General features: G+C 42.5%; 1 protein-coding gene across 1 annotated transcript; it reads left to right on the top strand.

The window, feature by feature from the left end:
* The first annotated feature begins 244 nt into the window (after positions 1-244).
* On the top strand, positions 245-9,948 carry meox2a (mesenchyme homeobox 2a). The gene is made up of 3 exons (XM_022197364.2): positions 245-1,779; positions 6,017-6,189; positions 8,981-9,948. Exons 1-3 carry the CDS (start codon positions 1,236-1,238, stop codon positions 9,197-9,199), a joined length of 936 nt encoding a protein of 311 aa, XP_022053056.2. The 5' UTR covers positions 245-1,235; the 3' UTR covers positions 9,200-9,948.
* The last annotated feature ends 484 nt before the right edge of the window (positions 9,949-10,432 follow it).

Below are 10,432 nucleotides of genomic sequence, written 5' to 3' on the forward strand. Positions count from 1 at the left end.
TTTCATTTAAAAAAAAGAAATCATTGCATTGGCGTCTAAAACAACCTTTTTTAAAATTTGAGTCAGTAATTAGAAGTCATTTGAAAATGACTTAATTTGTTACGTGAAGCTTTTGGAATAAAAGCAGTTCTCACAATTTCATGACCTCAGATCATGTCAAACTGGTATCTGTATTCGTGAGCGGATCGGTTTGATGATGTGTTTCATTTCAAAATGAGATAAACACATTTGCAAAAAAAAAAAAAGGAAATAAAAATCCCGAGGAAAATGAGTGGTTTCGCTACATTAAAATGAACCGTTATTTTTTAGGAGCAGCAGGTAACAGTTGGATCGCAACATCTAAACCAAGTTATTATTTTGCAACAAAGCTTTTCATATTTCTGATAAATGTCAACTAAGAGTCTCAAACTGGAGCACGAGAAGACAAAAAGAGTGTGCAAAGGAAACCATTAATGGAAGCAACAAGCATCCCTGCCTCGCTTCCACAAGACTAACAGTATTTGAAGGGGTGAAAACTGACAGAGATGGAATGAGATGCCGAGTTAACCCCTGACACCTCTCCCCCTCTACCTCTCCACACTCCCCCATTTCCCCTCATACGACCTCCCTCCCTCCCCTCCAGCCCCACCCATCAACCATTAAGGTTGTTTTCTTGCAGGGAAAAAAGATGGCCACCGGAGGTCAGATCCAAGTCCAAAATAAATTGCCTTCTTTCCTGAGGCTCAGCCATTTTAATAGTACAGATTTATTGTGCTGTGCTTTTTGGAGGGTGATCATATGTATGTGGTCAGTAGCGCGTATGCAGTCTATGACCCAGCCTCCCTCTCACGTTACACCCTATTTATAACATCCCCTCCGCCGGCTCCCCTCGTTCTGCAGTTCCTAGGAACCTCCTTCTGCTCCCAGCCTCGAGCTCCAGTCCCCTTTTCCTCCTGACATCTGAGAGGCTCTGCTGCTGCTTGTCCTGGGCTAACTGTTTATCCTGTACAGCCTGGCAACTGGCCGCATGCTCCGGATTACCACAGGACACCCATTTCAAAACTCATTTTGCTTTCTGTTCTGACTATTTGATTTTTCTAACTGAAGGGAGAAGTTTTGGGATAGCCGAGGAGAAAAGAGGAAGCATCTTGGATATGTGCTTGTGATCTTTTTGCTTTTTTTTTGGTTGATTTAGTAACTTTACCCCCTTTCACTTGCCCTTCTCACCTTTACTGGAGGGCCGTGTGTGTTTGCACATGATGGATCACACACTGTTCGGCTGCCTGCGGAGCCCCCACGCCCCAGCACAGGCCCTGCATCCCGCCTTCACCCAGTCTCCTCTGACTCTTCACGGACGCTCGGACCACGTCTCCTACCCAGACCTGGCCTCTTCCTCGTCCTCCTCCTCCACATCCTCACCTTCGCCCTGTATCATCTCCAGCTACCCGGGTGATGACAGCCTGTTTCCTGGGCAGCACCACCACCACCCCCACCGCGGCCACCTGCCTTCCCAGCAGCATCACCATCCACCTCAGCACCACGCATCTTGGCATATCCCACAGATGCCGTCACCTGGCAGTAGTACGCGCCACAGCCTCTGCCACCCGCACTCCCACTCATCCCATGACAATGGGCCCACACCTCCTGACCTGAGCCACCCTATGTGTGCCAGCACCCCCAGTCTGGGCGGCAGCAGCACCCCTACAGGGGCCTCCTGTGTGCCTGCAGACTTTGGCAGACAGACACTGTCACCTGCTGAGGCCGAGAAGAGAAACGGCAAGAGGAAAAGTGACAGTTCAGGTAAGAGGTGCTGTGTGAGAAGTTCTTTTTAAAAAAAAAAAAAAAAAAAAAAAAGAGGAAGAGTAACAATTCTAAATGTAGAGATTTTATTTCTCGGATAGTTTTTCTTGAGATCATGAAATGAAAAGCTGTTTTAGACACATTGCACAAGCAAAGACTTAGAGTAAAAATCTTTGGAAACATTTCCAATGTGTAGATAAACATCATCACATAAATATCAGCATTCCAAGAAATTCCAGGCAGAGCTCAAGAATAACACAAGCATCTGTACATGTTACTCTAAATCATTCAACAGCACGACTGTTGAGAATTCTGCAGCTCTGATAGAAAAACAAAAAACTGTCTGAAAAGCAGTTTGTAGGTGTCGGCTGACACGCAGCAAGGCTGCAGGCAACACTCAGACTGAAGCGTGGAGCAAAGGCCACATCATAACTGTGTGGGCACATCTGACTACTGCCATGTTTTGTTTAAAAATCACATCTGGTTTGTTGCGACACTTTTCAGAGGGCAGAGAATGAGGCGCATAGTAAAGAATTAATGTCATGGATTGTAAAAGGCTACACCGGCGCCTCGCGCCACACTAAACACCCCGGCGGACACGACTTCTCAGGCTTTCTTCTCTTCTAAATCCTGGACATTAAACAAATTGCAGTCAGACTTACTGAACCAAACCAAAATACTGGGAAAGAGAATGATTAAGGGTGTCACATTGGAAATTATTGCAATGTTTAAAGGCAATGGTTGCTAGTGGGTTGCCAAATTAATTTATCTTCTTTAAATCTTTGTGAAAGATATTTCTATTTCAAGATTTTTAAATTCCATTAATAAATTCTGTTTTGATCCCTAAAAACTACTGTGAGCACTGTGAGATCTAAGGCTATTTTTCTGTAAAATTTCAGGAAACTTTACAACTCTACAACTCTATTGTTTTAAGTGACTGCAGGTGTTCTTACCTTAATCTTTCAAATAAAAAAATCGCACGCACACAAAAAATAAAATCCTTAAATCATGTATGTGTATGTTAACTTTTTATTGTACTAAAATCAACACACAGTCTTATGACTGACAATATGAAAAAACTCCAAACCACAGACAATTCTAAAAGCATTTCTTCACAAATTCTTAATCAAACCCTTCTTTTAGTACTATGCTCGAATAGATAACGCCTCCCTTATGACCTGCAGAGTATTTCCAACCTGCAGTCACCACAATAATCAATCACAGCGTGACAAACTGCTGGGGTCGGGTCGCCAGGGTTCTCACTGGGAAAGTGATATTGGTTAGAGTTTTCCAGGGAAAGTGTGTCTCGCCATTCTCTCTGTCCATTTGAGGATTGTGGGCCTTCACCACCGTTCTGCACCCTTTAAACGCCTCTTTGTATTCATAGTGCACCATATCCACTTTATTATCGTACACATGATTAGTTTTTGCTCAGGATGCTGGTTGTCACCTCAGACACCTTCTATTCCCTCTGACAGGCTGCTGTTTCTGCAGTTTACAGAAAGTTTACTGGCCTCAAGTTCGCAAATATAATAGAATGAACTTTTGACTGGCTGTAATTAATACACATCACTGGATATGATTTATATTCCACATTTCTCATCGATTTAACAGAAACACCAGATGTGACAGTTCCCTGCAGCGCAAAATGTACCAAAATTGTGTAACACAACAAAGCTTTTCAAAGCTTCATTTTCATTTTTTTTGTTTAGTTTGTGCTAAATGTCCAGTTATCCACACGCAAAATGTTGCAATAGCATATTTAATCTGCTAATTTAAAACACTACCTCCTATTTCCTTTTCTCTTTTGTCAAATCATTGGGAAACTGAGCCTCTGCCTCCAAATCCCACTTCCCCTGTAACAATAGTCAGTGCAGACTCATTACATGTGCTGTGCATTCTCTCCTCGCTAACACCAATCACACTGATTATTGGGGCTAACAAGGTTGCTGACTCAATCAGCTGTCTAAATATCAGACCGCTGCCTGTTGCACGAGATACAGCTCTGATTAGGTTTCACCATCTGGGCCAGAAACTTGAGCGAAACCTGAATTTAGATACAGAAATAAGACAACCTGGAAGCTCATTTCCATGCAAGCTTTTACCCCCTTTTGCTCGCATGTGCAGCATCTCAACTTTCTGTGTCTAATACCCAGTTGTGATTGTTTCCTCAAGGAAGGTCGCAGGGTGGGCTAATAAGATGAGTCAGGGTGTCTGGTTTCTGGATAACCTGCTCGGGTTTTTTGTGGGCAAGCCGTTAGCACAAGCAAGGGGAGAGTGTCTTAGCTCCGTTTCTGGGTCATACTTGCATAGTCGAGGGAGTGGTTGTTCTTGAAGAAGTTACTAGATTCTCTGGAACAATAAAAGGTGCTTGAAGTCCTATTTTGTTGAGGCTGAGTTGTGAAAAGGAAGACTGAGGTGCCGAATGCCTCTCACTGGCGGCTGAAGTTTCCTTGAGAAAGCTTTACAAAAACACTGCGGACGTGTTGGTGCTTTTGACTTTATTATTGTGTGTGAGGAAAATATATTGAAAAAAAATCACAACTTTCACTAAGGGAAAATAACCATTTCCAGCCTGTGAAATAAAAAAAAATATATAAGCATATCAGAATTTTAACTGTCCATTCTTGCATTAATTTTGAGAAGGTCCTTCCTTCACAAGTTCATTTGGGAACCCAAAACGACGTGCCCTGTCTGGGTGCGTGTATTTTTCTCATATTATTCCTCCTTTTTTGTGGGGAGATGAAAGTTACGGCGGGGACCTAATTGCTGTGGTGTAGTGGCTGTGTCATAAAAGCCTGCCACTCATTTTAACTCCAGGCCTGCTTGTCTAAAGCAGCTGGCGGTGTTACACTTTTATTTCTCTTTACACAATGTCTGTGTTTACCAGAGAGAGTGAGCGAATACGTCTGAAGGCCCGCTTCAATCAGCCACACACTGTTTGGAGCACTCCGAGTTAGAAATTACAGGGAGGGAAAGGCAAGGTCAAGGGGGGAGCCGGACACAAGCTGCGGGTCAAGCAATGATTTGTTTCATTTCGTAAAATTCATGAGGGAATTCTTGCAGTTTTACATCTGTTTTGTTTGTCTCTGTCTCTAAAACGGTGCCTTACAAAGCCTTACAAATATAACTTTTGTAGAGCAGTTTCAGTTCACCCCTCATCTTCTGTTTAGACTCTCAAGGGAGTTATTTTGCTCTGAAAAAATACATACTTAATTAGAAGGAAGATTCGCTTTACGACACAAAAACAGAACCAGCAGGGGTCCCTAAGGGGAGAGATCTTACTTGAAGAGATAGTTTCTCCTCTTACGTGGCTTCACGCTTTGCACCGTTTGTGAGTCTGGCTCGGGGCTGGAGGACTATTTACAGTTTGGCTTGGTGGAGGCCTGCTGGATTAACACACACTGCAGAACAGGACCGCAGATGAATTAGCATGCAATCGCTGCTGCCTTCAAGTGCAATGTGCAACTGAAGCGTGTCCAACAAAGAAACCACAGAGGCCGCTCACAATAGGAAAATTTCGGAGGGCAAATGAACTGTATGTATTTTCCTCGGAAAGTCTGGAAATACCAAAACAAAAAGTATTTTTCCGGGGTGGTGAACTGAAGTGGGGATGACACAAGCAGGGGATTTTTATTTTTCTGAGGGGAACTCATAATCTGCCCCAAATACCTGCCTTGAATCTGGTGCTTGCACATTTTTTACTGCAATTTCACTGCATTTTTTACTGTTATGAACATCAATTTCGAGATTACAGGATATTTTTTATACATATATGTGACTTCTACTGTCTTTCTGAAAGCTGTGAATGAAAAGATACAATGCTGGGGGGGGGGGGGGGGGGACTGGTTCCAAATAGTGGCACTTTGGCTGATTCTGCTTTGCTGATTGTTTTGTTCCACATTTAAAAAATTAGGTTGTAGCAGCAGATTTCTTCAAGACTAAGACAAATTAAATCCATGTTGGCAGTATAAAAGGCAGCCTATTGTAATAGCACAGCTGCCACAGTCAGACACACATGTGTTACCGCACATGAGTCCTTCCAGCCACTTAAAGTATTCATAAACAATGACTGAACAATAAAGTGTGACTGACAGCTCTCATTGTTTCTCTTACTTTGCCTCTTTTCTTCTCCTGCTGTCTTGCACCTGCCACATAACATTTGCTTTATTTTTATTTTTCTTGCATATAAATCTGCCCTGAGTGCAACAGAAACCTGTGTGGTGTTTGGTTTCAGAGTCCCAAGACGGGAATTACAAGTCAGATGTGAGCAGCAAGCCCAGGAAGGAGAGGACGGCGTTCACCAAGGAGCAAATCCGAGAGCTGGAGGCCGAGTTTGCCCACCACAACTACCTAACCAGACTAAGGCGCTACGAGATCGCCGTCAACCTCGACCTCACTGAAAGACAAGTATGTTCCTATCCACTGCTGCTTGTTTCCCCCTGGGTTTAGACATTTTTGAACCCCCCCCATTAGCACATTAATGCCATGTTGTGAAAACAGAGGCGGCCTCGGGACTACAAGGAGGCTTTTCGGCTCGCTACTGTGTTTTTGTAACTTCGGTGCAAGGGCTATTGTGCTCCAGATGTGGCTGTGAGACGGGACTATCATATTCCAGATGTTCCTGTCTATTCTTTCAAGCAGCCCACAGTCAAGGCAGGGAGACGGGTTGAAGGAAGTGCTGTCTAGCAAGTCACTTCCTCTCTCCCACTACCCCTGCAAGCACAAATTGGTCTCCGAGCGTGGGCCGCTTGCTGTAAAATGCAGGCACAAGAAATAAATAACAGGAGACAAATGGTTGGGGGAAGGAAACGGCGTCCAGCCTGTTGCTCTATGACACCCATTTGGAAGCTGTAACTCACACTTAGTTGACACCTTGCCAGTGATATGTTGCAGCGTGATTAAATGTAAAGAAAATGCTGGATGGATAAATGGAGTTTCGGATGATGCCTCGGGTGCAAATAACTACATATGATCCCAAAGATATATATGTTTGTAAAGCTTTACGTCTAATATGTCATGCTAAATTAAAAATTATAATGACGACATAAGCCGAGTACATCCAAAAGTAGAAAATGAGCTGGTGAGTCAACATTAATGCCCTGAAGGAGAATAATAACTCCAGTGGACCTTCAAAAAGCAGGTGTAACTAATAACATCAGCAGTGGCTCAGTTCCATTTAGTACCAGGCTGCTTTTTATAGTGGTTCAATGGCACAGCTTACCGGGGCAGAGCCACCATTAATGCTTTTAGTTACACCTAGTTTTCCTTCTATCACAAATGAAAATGTCAGCCATGAGAAATGTATTAAAAAAACAAGATCTAAAAAGGATGAGATCTAAAAAAAATACAATGTTTTCAACTTTAATTGAATAAATGGCAATTTCAAACAACTAAGTGTTGATTTAAACTAACTGAATATTGTTTCGGTGATAGAAGTTTCAAAGTTTCTCAAAATGTAAGCCCTTATCCGTCACTTAAACATATCGATATAGATGCTAAAAATGTACGACACTCAAGGTCTTGTTTTAGGAGCTTTAGATAAAAGTGACTATTATAAAAAAAATCTGCTTTTTCCAGTGAATAAAAATATCTGCAGGTGTGTTGTAAGGGATTTTAAAGCAATGTGGGTTTGCACATCTGGACTATCGCATAAAAGTTCATACTCCTCAGCCGAAGACCAACTGTAAATTGTGACATGAAAAGTGACAAATGTACCATAAAGTATGTAAGTATCATTCTGCATATGCATTACGTTACGAAAATGCTAAAACTCTAAAGACGGCATCATCCCCTTGAACTCCACGGGGCCACCAAACGCAGAGTTCACCACCATAACTCCCCTTCAGCCTCCTCCCAGACTGTTGCAATTAATCTTTTTGTGGCTTTAAGCAGCATAGAATGTGCATGAAATTTCTTCAGCTTGTGCTGCATACGATGTGTGTGACCTCAGCTTTGTCTGGGAAAATATACAGCGGGAGATAGTGAGGTAAATATTGGCAATACAATCAGTTGGCCACGGCACTTGATTTATGCTGTGTGAGCTGTTTGGAGAAATCTGATGGATGTTTTATGTCTTTGTAGGCTGTGAAAACTGGACTGTTTTCAAAGATGGCAGCAGTGGAGCTTCAGGTCTTGCACGCTCAGTTTAAAACCAGACTAAATCTGATTAAAAAGGAGGTTTTTCTTTAGATCTCTAAGTTACATCTTGCAAATTTTAAGTGTATTTAAAAGATAGCAGCAACGCAATAAATCTAATTGTTAACATGCTATAACTGAATAACCTGATGCCACTTTTCATCAAGCAGTTTTAACCAAAATGTCAACATCTTTTGACTTACAAATGAAGTCATACCAATTCAACAATGGTTGTGTGCTTTTGTGCATTATTAGTAGTCTGTTGATTTGATTTGAAGTTACAAAAAACAGTTGAGGGGTCTGTCACTGTTTGTTTAAATGAGCCGTCCAGAACCTGTAGATCGACACTTCCGCTAACTTTCTTTACATCGAAGTCAGGAGTCTTTGGTGTTAACTGAGCGTCACTGTAGGTGTAGTGCAGGTACAATGTGGGTGAGTCTGAGGAGTGTGTGTCCATAAGCCTTGAGAATAACATGTCTGGGTTGATATTAGAGCCATAAAGCGATCCTTTGCCGCAGTACTCGCCCCTCTCCCGCTTTCAGAAAAGGCCCTGAGGCTTGTAAAGAATCTGAGGTGATACTCAGCACAGCGTACGGCCCTGACGTTTAAGATAAACGTTTGTGCTGTCAACTAACTTCCTGGCCATGTGACTGCTCGGTCCCCTCGGAATGACACTCCCCAAAAATAAACCCACCCCACCCTGCCTGACAGGGGCAAGCTCGACCACTCTCCTACCCCCCCTCCTTTCAGGCACATGTGTCGACACTCACGGAGCCTCTGCTGCTACTTGACGTGTAAACCGTTTTAAGCAACAGCTTAATCATCAATCTGAGAGACGTAAATACGGCCGAGGCTGTTGAGTCAGGGAAAAACAGGTAGACGCCAAGTGGCAGATGGAACAGTACACACACTAATTGCTGCTGTAGAAATAGCTGCCAAACTTTAAGAGAAAGGTGCTGTCAAGCAATAGGGCTTCTTAACTACTTCTTGATTATTTTTGTGACTCTTTGCTGTCTCCTAAAGAGCTCTGAATTTGACATTTTCTGTCTACTTAACCCCACAGGTGAAGGTGTGGTTCCAGAACAGGAGGATGAAGTGGAAAAGAGTGAAAGGCGGCCAGCAGGGGGCAGCAGCTCGAGAGAAAGAACTGGTGAATGTGAAAAAGGGGACTTTGCTGCCGTCAGAGTTCTCTGGCATCGCAGCGCTCCACCATTCGACGGACTCCTTAGCCAATGAGGACAGTCATGACAGCGACCAGAGCTCCGAGCACGCTCACTTATGATGCACACACATCCCCGCCTCCCTCATGAGTTTAGGCCCTGCCTCTGCCTCAGGACCGTCCTTAGAAGGACTGCTGTTTGCTGATTCGCCATCGTCATACAACGATGCTAAATAAGTGTACAAATGTACAGATGAATGATGTATGTTAGAAAATTAATTCATCGTGTCAGCAAAATGTAAATTTTGAAGAACTGAGCACATAAAAGAAGATGGTGAAATATTTCAAAGAGCCATTGGTTAAAATTTCCTTGACAAATGCCAAAAAAATAGAATATTGTAACTTTTAAAATGTGATCTGTCTTGGTTGTAGAAGATTACTGAATATTACAATACAGTTTGGAAATCATTTTTAGTAAAACTGTTGTTAACATTCCATGTTGCGTGTTTAGAGCAGCAGGCTAAGGCTTAGGTTTGCACTGTTAAACATACAGTCGATCGGTTTCTACTGTATAAAAGTGTAAATTACGATGTAATTGAGTTATTGATCAAATCAAGTGCCAGGAAATCAAATTTGCCTCGCTAATATAAATGATCTGTAAATAATTCTCAGTATTGTCTTACCTTAACAATAATTCTATACCCAGACTATTCAGCTCACGCACTAATAAACACTGACAGCTCTTTAGCTGACACTTTTCTGCCTGGAGATGCCATTTTTCAAACAAATCTGAAACCTGACATAAGTATTTTAATAAACCTTTTTAGGGACATTTGCAAATTGAATAAAACTTTAACCAGTGGTAAATGGAATTTCTTATGAATAACTGTTTTTTCGTCTACGCTGCCATTCTACCACATATATCCAGGGTGATGAATGTGGGTTCCACGAAGTGAAGCTGAAATAAATTAAACATTGCAGAGAGTGTAGAAAGCTGGTGCATGCTAAATTCACCTTTGCCTGGGGGCAGGGTCGGAGGCTCCTGCCAAAACTCAGGAGAACCCGCAAAGGATCGGATTCTGTTACAAAATCCAGTTGAAAATAATTTCATGACTTGATCTCATCTTTCACCACGTTGTGATTGTGCATTCTAATTTCTTGAAGAGGCACCTCGCACGGCATTTGAGGCTTTTAGTTTTTTCCTTTTCCACTAAAGGCAAACCAGAAGATGAAAATGATCCAGTTTTGCATTGAAACTGACTCCGTGCAGAGTGTTACAAATATGGAGGACACTCACCTTTTCCACGGGGCCTCAGAATCTAATATGTGGACATTATCAGCCAAGTTATGACGAAC

Source organism: Acanthochromis polyacanthus, chromosome 12, assembly GCF_021347895.1.
Source record: "Acanthochromis polyacanthus isolate Apoly-LR-REF ecotype Palm Island chromosome 12, KAUST_Apoly_ChrSc, whole genome shotgun sequence".
Lineage (NCBI taxonomy): Eukaryota > Metazoa > Chordata > Actinopteri > Pomacentridae > Acanthochromis > Acanthochromis polyacanthus.

Excerpts from the sequence above, each read along its gene's own strand:
- meox2a (XM_022197364.2), top strand. The coding sequence starts at position 1,236 with ATGATGGATCACACACTGTTCGGCTGCCTGCGGAGCCCCCACGCCCCA. Across the intron at positions 1,780-6,016 it reads GAGGAAAAGTGACAGTTCAG|AGTCCCAAGACGGGAATTAC; the intron begins GTAAGAGGTGCT and ends GTTTGGTTTCAG. Across the intron at positions 6,190-8,980 it reads TCGACCTCACTGAAAGACAA|GTGAAGGTGTGGTTCCAGAA; the intron begins GTATGTTCCTAT and ends TTAACCCCACAG.